Consider the following 18,780-nt stretch of genomic DNA (forward strand, 5'->3'; position numbering starts at 1 on the left):
TTGAATGAATGACGGTGTAAATAACCACTGTTACAAACAACAACATGACATATTATAGCCATTTGGTACATATTATTCACAGACAATGTGATGCAAGTACGATTTTACTTGCAGACTAAAAATGAGCATCGCAGCACCTGCATATACTCCATACACATCATCACAGCCAAATTGAATTCAAATCCCCTAACCTGCACTTCTGACCATCCAAATGCGGTCTAATTTTTGTGGCAGGATAACTCCATTCATTCGACTTTACTTCTGAATAAATCTCAAAGTATAGGCGATGAACCTAAAAAGTACTGGAAGCTCGACAACTAATAAAAAGGACTGGTTCCTGATGAGACTGTGGGGAATACAGTGTTTCATTAGCCAAGCACACAAATCTTTATTTAGATTTCCACATCCTCCTCAGAGACGCACACCTTTAGTGTGAACCTTGCGCACACCGGGGGGGCGTGGGGAACGTGTGTGATTGTTGCAGGCCTAAAGATTGTGTAGACATCATAAGTGGGGGAAAATGAGTGCGTGCATTTAGGGTTTTTGAAACCCTGCATTTTGAGAGAGCACATTTACATACACATTAAGAATTAAATAGGTCACAATAAACAGTTTGAACACATAGAATGAGTTTATTGTGCCCTATTTTGTATATTATAGATCTATCGCTACTATAAATCTACTTCCACGATATAAGCCTACCAATTAATGAAAGTTTTTTTCTTATGCAATTTTGGCATCACATTATGGAAACAATGGAAGAGTGTATTAAGTGACTGATAGGTCTGCGCTCTCTGTTCGGACGTTCAATTTCTCCGTTGCCCACTGTCTCGCTTTCAGTCTCCATCCTGTTCGCTGACCATCGTCCCCTCCTCATCCCGCATCCTTGTCTGAGCCTTGCCCCACGAACGCAGTTCCATCTTTAACAAGAAAAGCTTTTGTCTTTTTTTTTTCTTTCCCCCCCGTCCTTGCAAAACAACACGTGCGCACGCACACTCCCACACACACTTTATCAGGGCCACTTATTCCCAAGGCAGCCCAAGGCTTTGGTGTTCCCAGATCTAGTTGATGAACGGGTCACGGCGGCCAATCACGCAGCGGCCAGGAGGCCCAGAGGGGTGGAATGTGGGTCAGTGCAGCCAATGATAAGCTGCTTTTCCCCAGGAGAGGCAGGTGATTGACAACTGGTGGTGGACAGAAGTCAAGAGGGTAATTGTCATCCGACTCCCTCGCTCTCTCTGTCTTTTCTGACTGTCTGTCTCTCACGCTCATCCTAGACACTTTCCTCTGTCTCTCCCCTCAACTGCGTGCTCCGCTGCCTCCCCTTTCCAACCTACTTCCTGCTCCTCACCTCCCCTCCCCAACCTGCCTTGTCGCACCAGCTCCACGAGGACCCTCTCATTGGCTGCCCTCCCCGTCCCCCCGGAACGACTTTATGACACTATTGGCAGAGAATTGATGCCAATCTTTATCCCCAGCTCGCGGCCCCCGGGAGCCTCCCCAACTTCAACTGCCTGTGTCAAGCACTCATGCAATGCCGGCCAGTCGGGGGACAGGGCCAGAAGCTGATTAACCAAATACTTTTATCAGCACTAAAACCGCGCTCTGTGTCTGCCTGCAGTTGGAACAAAACAGCCTTAAAATACAAAACCACGCTTTCCCATCCAGAGCGCCAGACCAGTTTGAGGTTTGGGACCTTTGTGTGCTTTTGTTTGCCAGCGTGTGCTTTTGTGTGTGTGTGTGCAAAGGGACACAGAGTGCAGAGGGCTTAGACGGAGGGAAGAGAAGCAACATCATCACAAAGCCTGACGGACAAGCTTCATTGCACCATCCCTATTTTTTTTTTTTTTTTTTTTACTCATGTCCATTCCCCCTCTTCTTTCTGTTCTTGTATCATACCATTCATTTTTTCACTTTCTTCAGTAATAAAATCTTTCCCTTTGCTCTGTTGGATTCTTACTGTATATGAGGTAATTGTGGTTTGCATCATGCTGTGCAATGCAGCTGAGTTGCTATGCGACCTCTCCAACATTGCTGAACATACACTGAGCCGCACACTGAACAACAAATCCCTCACCCTCTGTCTTGAGTTGAACATCCCAGAAGTCAATATTATTGAGGGGAAAACAAAAAAAATATAGATATGTAATGCGTCTTTTGTGTTGTTTACAGCAGAACTCCAAATTTGGTATAAACAAATATTTGATCTATCTGAAAAAAAACATTACGAGTGAAATACAGGAGCGCAAATGCTTCTCTGAAGAAAAAGTAAGCATCAGACACAGAACAAGCACGGAGTTGATGTTCAGGGCCAAACAACACAGCGTGAGATTAAAGAGCCTCTCTGATCTGACATTTGTTTCTTTTGCTGTCAAAGATGTTGCACATGGAGTCAATAATAGAAAACAGAGTGACAAGAGGAACAACGTGTGCATGTGTGGGAAAAGGAAGAGAAAGATGACGAGTGTTAGACCAAAGAGTGGCCAGGAGGAGGAGAGGGAAACTTTCCTCTGGAGTACCTCTGCTCTGGGGAGGTACTCCAGAAATAACTGGAGAAACAACTGCAAGCTCCCCCGGCAGCTTCCACTCGGCCGGGTACCGACACCAAGTTCAACATTGGTAAGACGTAAGTGCAAACATGAGCACAGACTGGTGAGGAAGAGGAGAAAAAGATCACATGCAAAGAAGGAGAGAGAACAAGCTGGAGGGTGAAGGGTAGGGAGGGAGGGCTTCATAATTGCCTTCTCATGTAGTACAGGCTGGGGAGCGCTTCCTGACTGAAGACACCAATTTCACGCGTAGGCATTATTTAGCTTGATACAAAGTTGATTAGGAGGAGAGCGACAGAGAAACACACATGCGGAGACAGACGGAGAGGAAACAGAAAATAAACTAATTTTCATTTCGCAGGGCTTGCGGGCAGATTAGCTCACTCTTCAGGTTAGGGCTAGCATTAACAAGGAAAATATACACAGCGCGTGTGCTCAGAGCATTACAGGTACTCAGAACACTTTAGGAATAAGTCAAAGAAATACAGAATACATAGCAATGAATAACTCACCAATGCCATTAGTGCAGGCTCACTATTTGGCAAGTTTTCGATTGTGTGGGATGCCTGATGTCTCCATGGTTCGACGCCATTAATAACTTGCCTTATTCAATATATCTGGTTTGACAATGCACTCTGACATCTAAATTATTCAAAAGTCTTAGGCACTCACCTAAAAAAATTATAATTACCTTGATATAGTTCCATGAATAGAGTAAAAAAAAAAATGTTTTAATTAAAAAATACCTTTAAAGTAATAAAGGAACAATATTAAGTAAATAAAGTAGCCAATAATAATTTAAGATGCAATTTGTCAAAAATTAAATTGCACAAGTACAATAAAACAAATGATAAGCCATTGTTTTATCTCATCAATATCATGGTCATCTTCATCATCATTATTATAAGCAATCTCACATACGTCACTGATTATATATTTTTTAATATTTATATGAAATTTTTAATATTAGAACATGTTTTTTATGAAGTATTTACAAAGAATCTACAACCTCCCTTACCATCTTGCACCTTGATGATTTCGGTGAATCTCATTATAAATCCGAGTTCAACGGATGTCCACAAGTAACTTGCTGCTAAGAAATAAAAGGGTCTCAACTTACACTGACATTGCACTGAACGGAAAACACTGAAATGTCTTACTTTCTACTCCCTCCCCTTTTTTCTGCTTTATTTCATCAGCTGTCAGTGTCGCTTTCACACTCTCATTCGCTGTCGCCCCCACTCGTTCTATTGTATAGCTCACAGCGGTGACCACTTGCCTTTTGACTGGAAGGTGAATGGAAAGGACTTAGAAAAAACAACTAAAGACTCCAACACTAAAAGGAGGCAATAGTAACTCTTTAGTGAGGCGATCTACAAAGGCCGGTCAAAGTGTCCAATAAAAAAAGGAACACGACATAGTCAGCTTGCCCTGTTTAACTCCACATTGTGAGGACAATACACACTGGTCGTGTCACACTGCTTATGGCGCAAAATGGAAAGAGGGCATCAAATCATCTTAGTGGTCAGACAGATAAACCAAGTATGCTAAAATGGTCCATGTAGCAATCCACAAACATTCTCTTCAAAAATTGAAAGCACACATATTAACCAAATGCATTGTCTCCAAATCCCCTTCCTGATAGAATCAACCAAAATAGGACGAACTGTTAGACGATGGACAATTTTACAGTGATGAAATGTAACCACACTTTGGATTGATTCCATTAACTCCAATGAGAGCATCGCACAGTGGCCTCATAGCAAGTCAGCAACGAATGTGTGCGTATGTATCGTCACACCAGTGTGTACTCTTTGTCTTCTCGGCCATATTTTGTGTGGCGGTGTATGTGTTGGAGTTACAGAGGGGTTGCTCGGGGTCTCCAGAGGTGTGGGTGTTAAGGTCCAGTGAGTTAGCAGCGGATAAACAAGGTCAGCTGTAATGCAACAATGGCACAGTCCTGGTCCGTGATGCTTGGTTTCCCCACACAAACACACACGCATGACCACGCCAGGTTAGCTGCTGATAACAAATTGACGCTGGCATCCAAATAAACGCCTCATTTTTGGATACACTCACACAAACGTTACACGATGAAATCCTGATCGAGCCCATTTGATGACCTCACACGTCAAAATTCATTGCCAACTTTGCTAACTGGACGGTTGTTAGTAAATCAATAGACATAAACAATACCAAAGAACAGGTCATAAAAAAAGCATCCCCCTATAGCCGTTTTACAATCAGTAACTAGAAAAATAAAAAAATTATATTTATTTCTTGCAATTTTAAGGACAAATCTTTGGTGGGTATAGTCTATCAATAAAATGACCTGTCATTGTGTTTTATGAGGAGGTTATATATCAAAAGTATTAGTGGTACAGGAATCGTTGACTACTAAAGAGTATTGTTACGTAATCGTACAGGTATCAGTTTTAAAAGAAGTGGTATCGAGCATCCCTAATTAAAATAAATACAGTACAAAATGCATTTCGACTATTGAGCCGGTTTGAACAAGTTTGAGCTGGTTTGAGCCAGTTTTAGCAGTTTGAGTCTTCAATATCAATACAATTGCAATCAAAGCGTTCAGAAAGCCATTTAATGAGTCGACGAATCTTTATACAAAGCCAATACAACCTTACAGACAGGAGCACAGCGATGTTGTGAGAACAATGGCCGCACTCGTGTCCAAAACATTTCACACATCACTAACAGGACACGATTGCTACTGTTAAGTAGAAATCTCGTGAATTTTAGCACAGAATGTCTGGCACGATTGCCAAATATTGCATATAATGTTTTCATGTGCTACACTTTTTCATAGTAAGTTGACCATTAGCAACACTGATAAATGTACAAATGTAGATGAAAAGTGAAAAGTGGAAAGATACTATTCAGTGAATTCTAACTATTTGGGCTGAGAGATTTAAAAAAGTAATTTGGATCAATTGGTCGAGCCTACCGGCTGTGATCCCCAAATTCCCGGTGCCACACCAAACGCAAAGCAATACAACGTGAGCAGTGCAAGGACACTGAGTTTTATAAGAGCAAGCGAAAGTCTGCATGCTGTGCCAAAGATGACATTAAAGCTACGATAATTGTAAAGCCAGATGTGGCCAGAATGTGAAGGGAGAAAAAAAAAAAACGAAAACCAAGCAGCGGCTGCGCAAAGGTTGTAAAAGAAGAGTGACAAGCTGTGTGCTGACACGCATGTCAGCGGAGTCTCATAACAACTGAAGCCTAAAACTGGATTGCCGCTTAATGACATTTCGCAAACCACAATTAATTTTTACTTATTTTGGCATCTCGGCACCACTTAATTTAATGTCTTGAACACTTAATTGAAAATAACTTTAACTCGAAGCAATGAATAATTACCGTCCCAGAGTCTCTTGTTACATTCAGATAACATACCGACATTAAATTTCACGCCACCTTAATTCATTTTGGAGGTAGGGTGGCGAAGAATAACCGACTTAATAGTGACAAGCAAATCTGCATCTAATGAGATGTTTGCAAAGTGGGTCCAGGCAAAGTTCTTCATAAATAAAATTTAAAAAAAAATCTGTTTACATGATGCCCACTGCGCAGTGTGCAGTGGAAAATGAGTTGAGGTCTAAACAGTTGGAAGGAGGAGATTGAGTGGAAGTGATGCCATTAACTTGGTGGCGCTCGCTGGCTCGCTCTCCTGGTCTAAAGGCTCGTTGGGCTCGGCCGACTATAAACAATCTAAACAAACCCAACAGACGCTTAAGAGTAAGTGCTCCCTGTTTCAACCGCCACCCCCTCCCATCTCCTGCCGCCCTCCGTCTCCCTGTCATATGCGCTCAACTCGTTTAATGTCCTGCAAATGAAGCAGATTTATTAATGTGTAATTAAGTAATAATCATCACTACATAATGCATGAGAGACTCGAGGGGCTGAGAGCTGAGAGCGTGAGGAGAGCGAGCGATAGGATAGAAAGGTTCGCCCAACAGACAGAGGAGGAGCTTTTCGCTGGCGCGCCTCACTAAAGACACACATTAAAAAGGGATTAATCCACTGAAATAATATTTTGATAAGACAGAAGCAGCGCTCGCTCGCTCGCTCAGTCGCTCCTCACTCCACATCTTCTCTTATCCCATCATGCATTTCTAAGACCGTTTGCCCACGTTCAATTAACAGACTGCAATTAGCCGAGTGGCCTAATGTTAATACGGACTTTATCGGTGTAAAGACGAGACAGAGGTGAACTGCATTACAGATTTTTTAAATTAATGGTCTGATTCATCTGCATTTTTTTCAGCCCAAAATAGACATCAGTCTGAAAAAAAAAAAAACAGCATAGACGGGTCCCAATTCTGAACTTGCGTTGTGTTGCGCAGACGTGAGTCAACCGCCCAGATTGTCATGCTGCTCTTCTTTTAGAGACAACAATTAATTGACACTGACTCAAGGAGCTGCCTCTGCCAAGTACAAAAAAGTCGCGCACTCAATTTGGCTTGAAAACACAATCAATCAACAATCCACATAATCCATTAACTTTCACTAACCTGAGGTTAAAATCTGTCACCAGCATAATCACTAATAATCACTTATGAGTTATTCATAGCCAGTGGCAACACTTCGGCGTGTAAAAAAATATATCCGTAAAGCAATAGTAGCAGTGAAGTGATCATTTAAGACCAGATTTAGCGATAGCGATCTCCCCACTTAAAAATGTGATTTCATGGTCTAGCCCAGCACTACACGGAGCCAGTAAGAAAGTAAAGCAGAAGATGGATGAGGTGGGACTTGTGCGTTTCTCTCAGATTGTTTTGTCTTGCCAGTGTCTGTGGAAATCAGCCAGCGAGTCAGAGTTGGCTGAGCAGGTGAAAGACAGGAGAACATGAAAACACCGATAATCCCCTGGCGATGCTCACCTCGCTCTGGCCTCCGACGCTCCCTCCCGCTTGGCCACTCACCTGCTCTGTGCAAGTGTTGCCCACCCCTAAACACCTCCCCCCCTTTTACCCTTCACCCCCTGTGTTCCCCCTCCAACTCACCCCCCCCGCCCAATGTCAGGTCTTGTCAAGCTGTCAGTAGGGCAAGGTGTGAAGGGGAGATAGCAAAAACATCCACACACACACGCACAGATGCATGACTACACATCGGCTTATGCAAGATAGACTACGAGGCCTGCGTCACCTGAGGTGGCTATTCACAGAGTGTTGCCGGTGGAGGTCCTGGGCCTCGGATTTTCCTCGCTCTGCTTCACCTGGCTGCCTGACTAAAGCTAATCTGGTTAGCCCACTGCCTTCATGACACGGCCGTTGTCTGTGATGCATGAGAATGCAGATCTCACAAGCAGAAACACAGGCACTTTGAGAGAAGCAACAAAAACAGTGGTGGACAAAGTCAGTGGTGCAAAGCGGAAGATTTGAACACAGACATCAACAATACTAAGTGCAACAGCCACAGGCTGGTTGCAAACAACTCTACTTTCCATTTTTAAAGCACTGGAGGTCCTGGACCTTTTGGTTTCGTCTCCAATTGTACCTGACAGGATGCAGTTAAAATCATGTACTACCAATCCGATACAAGACAAAATTCTGAGCGGTTCTCCAAATGGACGCGTCAAACTGACCCCGACGTTTTAATGCCCAAAAAATTCCACTTCAATAGCACACGAGACGTGACAAATAGAACATAACTTGTGAAACGCACACAGAATAGGTTATGTCCACAATTCTTTTTTTTTTTTTTCAGTAAAATGCTCATCTAATTTTTTTTAACACTCTGGGGAAACATCGGCAAATATGTTGGCCACTTTTTACGTTTCTAGAATATCTACAGCTGCCTAAATGCATCAACTATACAAATCACTAATTAAGCCCAGGCAAGAAATTGCCAATATTGTCCTGAACAGTACAATTTCCAAAAGTCCATTAAGTGGTGATAGTTAATTATTTTCTCTTAGTTAGATCATTTAAATGAATGGTTTGGACTGCGGTGATTCTTAAAATGTCATAAGGGTACCACAGAAGGTGAGCGAGTTTACACTAGTGATACAAAAGAAAGAATCACAAAAGAATCACTCAAGACAAAAAAAATAAAAAATTAAAACACGAAAAACATTCAAGCATATCAGAATGAATGAAAAGATCAACTGATGCAAGGAAAATGAAAGGAGATGCAAAATTACAGTAAATTATATTAAAATCTTCGTCCCAATAAATTTGTATTCGATATTTCAGATCTGTTTGTTTTTTTTAACATTTATTCATCAAAAAATATTTCACTTTAGTGCAATGCATTTTAAGCACATTTTTTGTCAATGTTATTTTACTTAAGCAGGTGTTTACGTTCAAACTGCAGATATAAGTGACTAACTTACAATTATATTAAACATGTCCTTTCAAGCAATGACGGTGGTACACGGAGAGTTAAGTATTATTTGACAACCACTGGCTCAGACTTGGATCATCAAAAGTGTGGACATGTACGTACATTGATTTTTCTCAACTCCAAGTTCAGTGTGATGTCACTGTAGCATTACAGCAATTCAGATGCCACATCCACACTTGTTGAGCACATCAAAACATTCTATTTTCCAAGTTTGGCAACTCACACCACTGACAAGTGCACCGAAAGAGTCACTCACAATCCAAATGCACATCCAACTACTGCTTTATGTCTTCACAGAAAATGTCACCAAAATTACAAATATTGATATTATGCTATTTTCATCTACAGGTCCATAAATGTTTCTCACATTGGTAGCCTAAGTTGGGATCTTGCAAGTTCTTTCTAAAGTGTGCCATTTTATTACCGCACAAATGACCCACAATATGCATGACAACACCTGCGCTTCTGCTTGTGCGACCTGAGATAAATGAACCCGAGATAAACCAAAACAAGACATCGCTTAGCTCGTACAGCTCCGTCAAACTTATCAGCCAGTTTGAATTAGTGTCAGGTCTAGTGGCTTCCTAGATAGTCTGAGCGGGACAGCCTCCACGGAGAAGGAAATGGGGGAGGGGGGGGTGTTGACCACATGGTCACGTTGCCCATCTGGGTCCCATAAAGGAAACATGGAGACCAAGGTTGCCACATGCCCTCCATGTATGATGCCAGTTCACCCATGCACGACAATGAATACTGGTTTGCACAAATTACACAAAGTGGGGCTCTGACTCATAACAACATGTTTGGGGGGGGGATCATCGGCATGTGTTTAACTTCATGGAAAAATAACCAATAAATGCCGTGATAAATTAGTGGGTGCAAAACCACAGAGGGCATCATGAGAACGAAAGAAGTGAGATGTAAAAGTAGCAAAACAAAGATGAAAAGTGACATCTTTTAGATCTTAGATGAGAGGTGTCAACACTTGTTTAGCACATCTGAGGCACAAAATGATGCAAAACAACAAAACCTGACAGCATGTGTTAAGTCCACTTGATATGTAGGCTAGGGGTCAAGAAAGGTCCATCTAGCAAAACAAGCCAGGAAAATACATTCCAAGCGAGCAGACTAGAAGATGGAGCGCCAATTAGATGTTGGGGGAACGATCCAAAAGTCCACAATTCTCTATTGATAAGCTCATTTTAAAACCATCAGGAGTGATCAATGCACTTTTTTGTTTTTTTAAAGCAAGGTGGACGACTGCAAAGAGGAGCAACACTTTGAACCTGAGCTTGAAAAACAACCGAGTGGCAAGCAAAATCTCAGTGGTGGTTCTGGCCGCACTGGTTTTTAGACAGAAAGTACAAGATTTTTTTTTTTTTTTTTAACTTACCTTTCACAGAGCGCGGTTTGGCCTGCTTTCGTCTGGACATCGCTGCAGCGGGTTTAATTCGACTGCTGTTGCTGTTTGTCTCTCTTTTTTTTGTTGTTGCTCCGTTCCGTGTTTTCAGCTCACCATGCAGGCGGGCACAGCCACCGAGATTCAACCGCCCTCCTCCTCCTCCACTCGGCCGCGGCTTTTTCGCCTGTTGCAATGCGGCACCCTCGCTCGCTCGAGTTCGGCGTCAGGGGGAGAAAAAGGGAAAAAAGTACACACTGCGTGTGTCCCAAAACGCGTGGAGTCGGGAACGCCTAGCGTGGGGCGCACGAAGAGGAAGCAGCAACCTGTAGAATAAACAACTTCTGCTTTAAACGCGACACTCGGAAATACCGTCAAAGTGAGTCCGGAAATGTCCGTTTGCGCGAAACGTGGAGATCCAAGTGAGGAGAAGCGACGAGCGCAGAGGATACTGACGTGTGTAGGTGGACGGATTATGCCCCCTGTCAAAGTCGCTACCAGTGTCTGCTTTTAGTTGAGTTCGTCTTTGCCCTCCGAGAAAGCGTCGCGCGGACTCCGTCCCTTGGCTAGTAGTGCTCGGGTGGCACGGACGCAGCGCATCTCCTCCACCCCCCTCGCGTGAGGAATTTGACTAGTAACGTGTTCTTATTTCCCAAAGCCCTGTGCCCTGTGGTGATAATAAGAGCCAGAAATTCGCTAGCCTCTGTCTCCCTGCTTTTTCTTTGTCCTGACTCTGGCTACCAGTCTCCCTCCTCCTCCTCTGCCTGCCTCTGCTGGCGGGGCTGCGGCGCAGACACACATAATAAAGCCAAGGCAGGCAGTGCTTGGCTGGAAATGTAGCCGCGTCCCAGCAGGGGGATGTGAGAGAAGGGTCCCGGCGGGGGAGCGCTCTGATCCCGCAGGGAGCAGCTCGGCACAGCCCGGGTTGGCTGAGGCAGAGAGGCAGGCAGGGCTTGACGGGGAGAGGGAGCGGAGAGAGAGGCCGAGAGAGGTGGCGAGAGCAGGGGGAGCGTTGGGCAACAGCGCCTACCCGCGGCCGATTTGTGCTGCTACAACGGGGACCGAGCGACTTGACAGGGAGGAGACGGAGAGAAAATGTGGAGTTGGATTACAATGAGATATGGAGGAAATAAATTCAATGGCTCAGTGTTTCTGCTGACGCACACTGATAACAAAATATTTGAATTTTGACATGAAAATACAGGACAAACCTAAGATGCACGCATGTAGGTAGTTTGTGCCAAGTGCAGCACATAGCTACTGTGTACTGAAATAATCTTGTTTCATTTCACTCACAAGACAACTTCACACAACTGACAACTTTCTTAACTGGTGTTATGTTGATAGTCAAATTTGAACATTCTGAATTTCTGTCAAGGAATGAACTCACTGAGCTGACCTTACTTTTTCTCTTCAATAAATAATTCAAATTTGAATTATGTTGTAGGTCTTGACTAAAATCGAGTGCATAACATTGACCCATGAACATTGTTGCGAAGAAACAACAGGAGGGTTAATGTGCAGAGGGAGAAAAGCTTGGTAAAGCTTTTAGAGTATGGCAAGATGCCCAGACCTTTCAGCTCAAGACCAAAATTAGAACATTGTTTTCCTCACACCCAAACACCCGTCCACTCATTTTTTTTGGTACCGCTTATCCTCACTCAGGTCACTGATAAACTTGAAACTATCCCAGCAGACTCTGGATGGCGGACAGAGGCGGAGCTAAATGGTGGTCATTGGTGGCCATAGACACTTTTCTAAAGAATGACACAGACACATGGCCACCCCTCACTGTGGTGTTCACCTTGGCCAGTAGCCACCCCGGTGAAAAAATTATGACTACACCCCTGGAAGCATAATACACGCCGGCATAATCACCAGTCAATCACGTGGACATGGAGAAAAATATTCACACTCACATGTTCTTCAAAGTAAAACAGTTGCATACAGTAAGATTCTTGTGCCTTTAAATAATTTGGGGGAACCCTGATGACATGTTTTAGAGAGCTTCTGATTGGTTAATTGACAAAATTGACATTTACTTTTGTTGACTTAACTCCTGCAATCTTATAGAAAGCAGACTTTGACTTTTCTTTTTGTCATTGTCAAATGGGTTATATAGTAGCGCTTTGGCAAGTTAAACTAAACAAAGTATCAATTCCCTATTTTAATGATTGTACACACACAACCTAGAAATGAGATTATTTAAAATATATTAGTTCGGTTTGTAAAAACAGTGGGTGTGCATGCGTGCTAAAGAAAACAAAGCTCCGGATTTACTTGAACCCAATAATAATAATTTGCTGAAAATGAGCATGTTCCACCTTTAAATGGTTCCTTTGTCTTAAAGGGGTTTAATATTTTTCTCATTTGTAGCAATTTCTTCAGGGAAGTCTCTGACAGGATTAGTTTAAGCCTGTTCATTTGGGCTGAGCAGAGCCTAACCGTGTATAATGAGCATTTTACACCCTTCGAAAATGTCTGCTCCTTTTCTGTCACTAATATAGATACGTTGTGTTTTAGATATCAACCCACAAAAGAATTGAAGTGTTCTTCAAAAGGGAATTCTATGAAAAGCAAGCATACCGTTTACTGAACATACGTAAATCAAGTGTATGTGCATGTTGTGTCTTCTTCAAAGCTTCTTTATGTCCAATAAAGAAAAGCGGGAAATGTGTGAGTGTGTGTATGGACAAAGTAAAGCCGACAAAAGAGGGAGGGAAAATGAAAATCACTGGATGCTTTGTTCTTCCCTCTGTGCTCCAACTGAGTGCTCTCTGGCCACAGCTGAGCTTTTGCATGTTCCTTCTCTGGTTGTCATGGATAACTGGGTAACGTGGAGCTCCCGGTGCTAAGCAGCGGGACTACTGGCCTCTGCAGACCGTGTCCTCCTGTGGAGAGGCAGAACAGCCTTCAAGATTGACCCCCCCCCCCCCGCCTCCTGTCTCCCTCCGCTTCACCCGCCGACCCTCACACTCCCCCCTCATGAAATGAGTGCACACCAGGAGGCCTGTGTGTGTGTGCGCCTTTCTCTGTGTGTTGCGCTCCCCTAATGTGACTGCCGTTGGCACAGAGGGGCAAAAGCCCTCACTCAGTGGTTGGTCCCCCTGTGCCCCCCTTTTTTCCTCTGCTCGGTTTTGCCAGTAAACACAAAAGAGTGTGGAGAAAAAAAGGCCACATTACAAGCTCCTTAAGGGTCAAGGACAGGCCTGAGGCTGAATAGCTTCTAAGAGTTGCATTGTCAAATCACATAGCTTGCGATTACACCCTCTGTCAGCTTTGCGAGGATTTGACTCCCTTAAACACACACACACCCATACACACTCACCGAGGAAAACAACTAGCCACAACGGAGTAAGTCGCTCGACTGACATAAGGCAGGAATTCATACATACAGGAAATGAATGGACCAAAGCGGGAGCAGATGGCGAATTACAGCTTCCAAAATATGCAATTGCCTTTAAGATTTTACACCAAAAGAACAAAACAGTTTACAGGGACCAAGAACTAGTTATAGGTGAATCACATTGCAACGTCCAAAATGGGCAAGCAGATTCATTGAACAAGCATGATTTAACGATTTTTGTGATGCCAGACAAGGTGGCAGAAAATCTGAATATGGCTATGATGATCATACAACAACAACTAATGGAACTTGAGACCTGAAAATACTGTACACATCCTGATTGCTAAATGCAATACAAGTCATACAATATTGTCCATACATACATTTGATATAGATTTGGGTCAAAGGTGAGGTATACTCTTGACTGCAGTCAAGTCCTCAGATGGACAAACAGCCATTGACACACTTTGAGTGAACTTAATTTCCTCAGAAATATATTAAATTACAGAAATAGAAATCAGTGAAGCAAATTGTCTCGGAGCGAAGAACAAGATGACGAGAGTGTTTAAAGGCAGCAACAAAGAAAACAGTGTGAACCCTTAAATATTTTTTTAACCTAAGATGACAGGCAGTATCGTCTATCTGCTGACCTCTAGTGGCCATAAGTAGTGTGTGCACGTCATTGTAGATTTTGTTTTAGTTCTGAAATTATACATGTGACGATACAATTAGAAAAACCCTTTGTTTTTAAACGTAGACGTCATTTTAAAAGTAGACGTCAATTGATTTTCAATCTTGAATTTGCTTGGAGAAATGATTGTTTCATTATACATATATTGGTTAACTAGAAGTTACATTTTACTCTAAATGTGGACATCACTCAAAACTACCATATAGGTAATACTGTGATAGTAAAGGTTTGACACTTAATAGATTAAATAAACAGATGACTGCATAAAAAAAACAAAAAAACAATGACATTGCTAAAAAACACAAGACACCCCCCTCCCACTCTACAAGTGTTATCTGCGGAGGGAAAACTTAACCCAATTAATATGCGTTGAAGTGTGGAAGCTTGGCTGTGCATACATCCGGTGCTGCCAAGCAGGCACCAGGCCAGTCAGCCAGGAAACGTACCAGCTGCTTGTACAGGCAGACAGACAGACAGCTAACTAGCCAACAAACCAGCCTGCCAAATATTTAACTCTTGTGTTCTGTCAGGTAGGCAGCCTATCAAATAGCCCAATTCAGCTCTGACTCACGGATTGTGTTTATGGCCTGGCAACAAGAGGCTCATATTTGGAATCTATACACGTCACATACTGTATACTGCTGTACATCGTATTATAGTTCAGGACACACAAGCCATGCAAAGGTGCCAGATACACACCTCGACGGGCAAACATGTTGATAATCAGAGCCTTGTTATAGTAAGGTGCCATTGCAACAATTAACACTGTGTTTCTGGTGATGGGAGGGAAGGTGTTTGCTGGGGTGTCGAGAGTTCATGCTTGATATCACCTCAAGAGATCATGTGGCGCGCGCACGCACGCACATACACACACGCAAGACCACCGAGCGAAGTAAAAGGCAAGCAATCGGAGAGTGATAATGATTTATCGACTCCTTTGACCCACTGCGAAACTGATAGAAATGCTACATAGCCCTGGTTTAATAGGATGTTGAGTGAAGGGTACATTTTAGTTGATTTAACAATTGCGCTTCACAACATAAGCAAATTGAATGAAGATATTTAATGAAATGATTACATTGAGGTGACGCTCCCGTACAAAAAAACACGTTTGTACAGTTTGCTGTGCAGGGGACACTTGCCAGTCCCCACATCTGCGCATCAAAACAGCACATTGCAGAACACATTTAACAGCCACAAATGCTTAATTTATAGTACTTCTTTTATAGTTTTAAAAAGTCTCACAAATTGTCAACAACTTTAGTTTCCATCCAATACAACTTCTTTTTAACACCATTACTGTCACCAATTTCAAAACGATTTATCTAACACAAATGCATCCAGAGAAAATAGAGGATAAAGCATAATGTTATTTCAACTACAGATGATTGTTTCAACGAATGAAATGTTAGAAACTCCACATGAAGCAGCAAAACTGTCCAAGAAAGCCTAAACATTGAAAATACGGGAGGACCTTTTGAATCCACAACATTCTGCATTGTGTAACTCTAAAACAACTTAAACCTAACTATTGGAAAAAATTTCACACAATTTTATTTTACATATTTTGTCTTGCAGCTGATTTTTTAAAAAATATTTTCCTTACGTTAACTATACCGTAATTTTCGGACTATAAGTCACGTTTTTTCATAGTTTGGGTGGGGGGGCGACTTATAATAAGGAGCGACTTATATATGGTTTTTTTCAAAACTTTTCCCCCCCAAAAAAAAGTGAAACCGCGATAAACGAACCGCGATGTAGCAAGGGATTACTGTAATTTGAATTTCAAGTGACGTCAGCAGCGCGGCGTGGCGGTTGTTTACATAAAGGACAAAGATTGATCACGGGATGACGAAGGACCCCACGTACTACCGGGGGGTAGTACGTGGGATACTACCGCATCAGTAGCGGCTTTGTTTCTAAGTGACACGGCGGCCGAAGAGTTTGAAGGATTTAAGGATTTGGAGTGACACAGAAGGTTTGAAAAACTATTATGGCTTTTACCCACGCCCGTTCCTACTCTAAGGAGCTCTCTTTCACCACCGTGGATTGAAGTCAGGGGCCGGCGCTCGGCCGGGTGGCTGTCCAGGGACGGTGGATGAGGCTCGGACATGGCTTTTACGCACGCCCGGTCCTACTCTAGGGAGCTCTCTTTCACCTCCGTGGATGGAAGTCGAGGGCCGGCGCTCGGCCGGGTGGCTGTCCGGGGACGGTGGATGGGGCTCGGTCATGGCTTTTACGCACGCCCGGTCCTATTCTATGGATCTCTCTTCCACTTCCGTGGCTGGAAGTCCACGCCGCCACACGCCTGGAAGTTTGTTTTGTTAAATAAAGAGCCGTTTACCAAACCCACGTCTTTCCTTGTACTTTGTTAACGCTACAATATAGTTATATACTAGATCTGTGGAATAACGACGAGGCTGACGTCAGGGCTCACGCGCGGCGTTGTTGACAAAGGACGAGGAATTTGATCGATGGATTTAATGATTTAGAGTGCACAGATGGTTTGATAATATTATTGCTTATATAATAGTTATTTGATTTCTAATTTATATATCGTTATATGGGCCTGTGGAATATTTTGAAGTGCAAGCGCCGTCAGCTGCGCGCACCCATTGTTGACAAAGGACGATCGATGGATTTAATGATTTAGAGTGCACAGATGGTTTGATAATATTATTGCTTATATAATAGTTATTTGATTTCTAATATATATATCGTTATATGGGCCTGTGGAATATTTTGAAGTGCAAGCGCCGTCAGCGGCGCGCACGCATTGTTGACAAAGGACAATCGATGGATTTAATGAATTGGAGTGACACAGATGGTTTTATTAACGTGTTATTTATGTAATAGTTTTTTGAATAACTCTGAATTTTACGTCAGGGCCGTTCTCAGCTCTTCGTTTATGTTTATGTCACGTTAGCATACCTATCGTTTAGCCCAGGGGTGGGCAAACTACGGCCCGCGGGCCACATCCGGCCCACGGGACCGTTTAATCCGGCCCGCCAACCCTGAATTAATTGTATTATTAAACTTTTTTTTTTTGTCATTTTGCCTGCAATGACTGCGTCTCCCCAGTAGATGGGGAACCGCTCGCCTGCGCATTTACTACCGGAAGCCGTGTCAGAAAGCTCGGTGCACACTCACAAGTGCGTGTACGTACGTACTCAGTAGTACGGACATGGCGCACTCGCGCTCTATTTGTATCAGTCCCGAATTTAGAGCGTGGGCTGTGACAACAGCATTCTTGTAATTCGCTCGCTGAGCTTTCAGATACAGTTTTACGCTAAAGCCACCCACAAACCTTCCCCTGGAATCCTTCCATTAAAATGAGTGGCCCGAAGAAAAGAAGTGAGTGCCGAATGTTAAAAGAGTGGCCAATTTGGCTCGACGTACGCGACGTGACGTTCAGCCACATCAACCCGTCACAGATCGAGGTAAACGGATCTCTCCTAAGAATTGCCACAACAAATTTTACTCCAGACTATGATGCACTAGCAAAAAAGGGAGACCAACAACACTGTTCCCACTGAAAATGAAGGGGAGGCTCTCAAGTTTGTTGTAAAAAAAAATGCATTTTGAATATGATTTGTACACATAGCAGGGATTGAAACTAGCGACCATTCTCATTTTCAAACAATGCAGGATGCTCAAGGACATTGATGCACCCACCACCTGTTTGCGACTAATCTTAACCTGTAAAGTTCTTAAGGCTTACTTTAAGGAAGTGTTTCCCGTTTCCTCACCTCTGTTACCAGGTGTTTGTGAGTTAAAACTCTGCTCTGATGTTCAGATACCCCTCACCGTGTTGCCGTTTTGATTACTTTATTTGGATGTATGCTTTCACCGATTCTTCAAGATGATATATTTGGTCAGAATGTTTGCTGTTTGATGTGATCTCATAAGATAAACATTTTTCATTAATCTGACCTGCAGGCACTGAAGTGATGGAAACTGTTATTCATAATAATAGTGTCGTATTTTATGAGAATCACTGATAGCAGTTTTTTAGTGATTTTTTTTTTAATGCTGTTAATAAATGCATTTGTTTTCAAAAAACTTGTTTGGAATATCCATGCTTTACTACCTACTAAAGGCCAAAATCTTTTATGCAATGACCTTTACAGGTCGCTTATATTACTTCACACAAACACTACGTCCATCTGCTCCTGGTTCGGCCCTCCGGTCCAAATTTAGAACCCAGTTCGGCCCGCGAGTCAAAAAGTTTGCCCACCCCTGGTTTAGCCTGTTGTTGCTCGTTCATGACGGTTCTTGGTGTTGGATTTTGTCGAATAAATTGCCCCCCAAAATGCGACTTATACTCCGGAGCGACTTATATATGTTTTTTTTCACTTTTTTGGGCATTTTATGGCTGATGCGACTTGTACTCCGGAGCGACTTATAGTCCGAAAATTACGGTACTTAC

At 42.9% G+C, this 18,780-nt stretch overlaps 1 protein-coding gene across 2 annotated transcripts in view; it reads right to left on the bottom strand.

Annotated features, from left to right (window-relative positions):
• znf423 (zinc finger protein 423) overlaps positions 1-11,261 on the bottom strand; it is an 89,502-nt gene extending 78,241 nt beyond the window's left edge. For both annotated transcript variants that reach the window (XM_037255092.1, XM_037255091.1), the window contains exon 1: positions 10,309-11,261. In XM_037255092.1, coding sequence (XP_037110987.1) covers positions 10,309-10,348 — 40 coding nt within the window. In that variant the 5' untranslated portion in view covers positions 10,349-11,261. The remainder of the gene's footprint in view (positions 1-10,308) is intronic.
• Positions 11,262-18,780: the final 7,519 nt, after the last annotated feature.

This window comes from Syngnathus acus, chromosome 6 (genome assembly GCF_901709675.1).
Source record: "Syngnathus acus chromosome 6, fSynAcu1.2, whole genome shotgun sequence".
In the NCBI taxonomy this organism is placed as follows: Eukaryota; Metazoa; Chordata; class Actinopteri; order Syngnathiformes; family Syngnathidae; genus Syngnathus; species Syngnathus acus.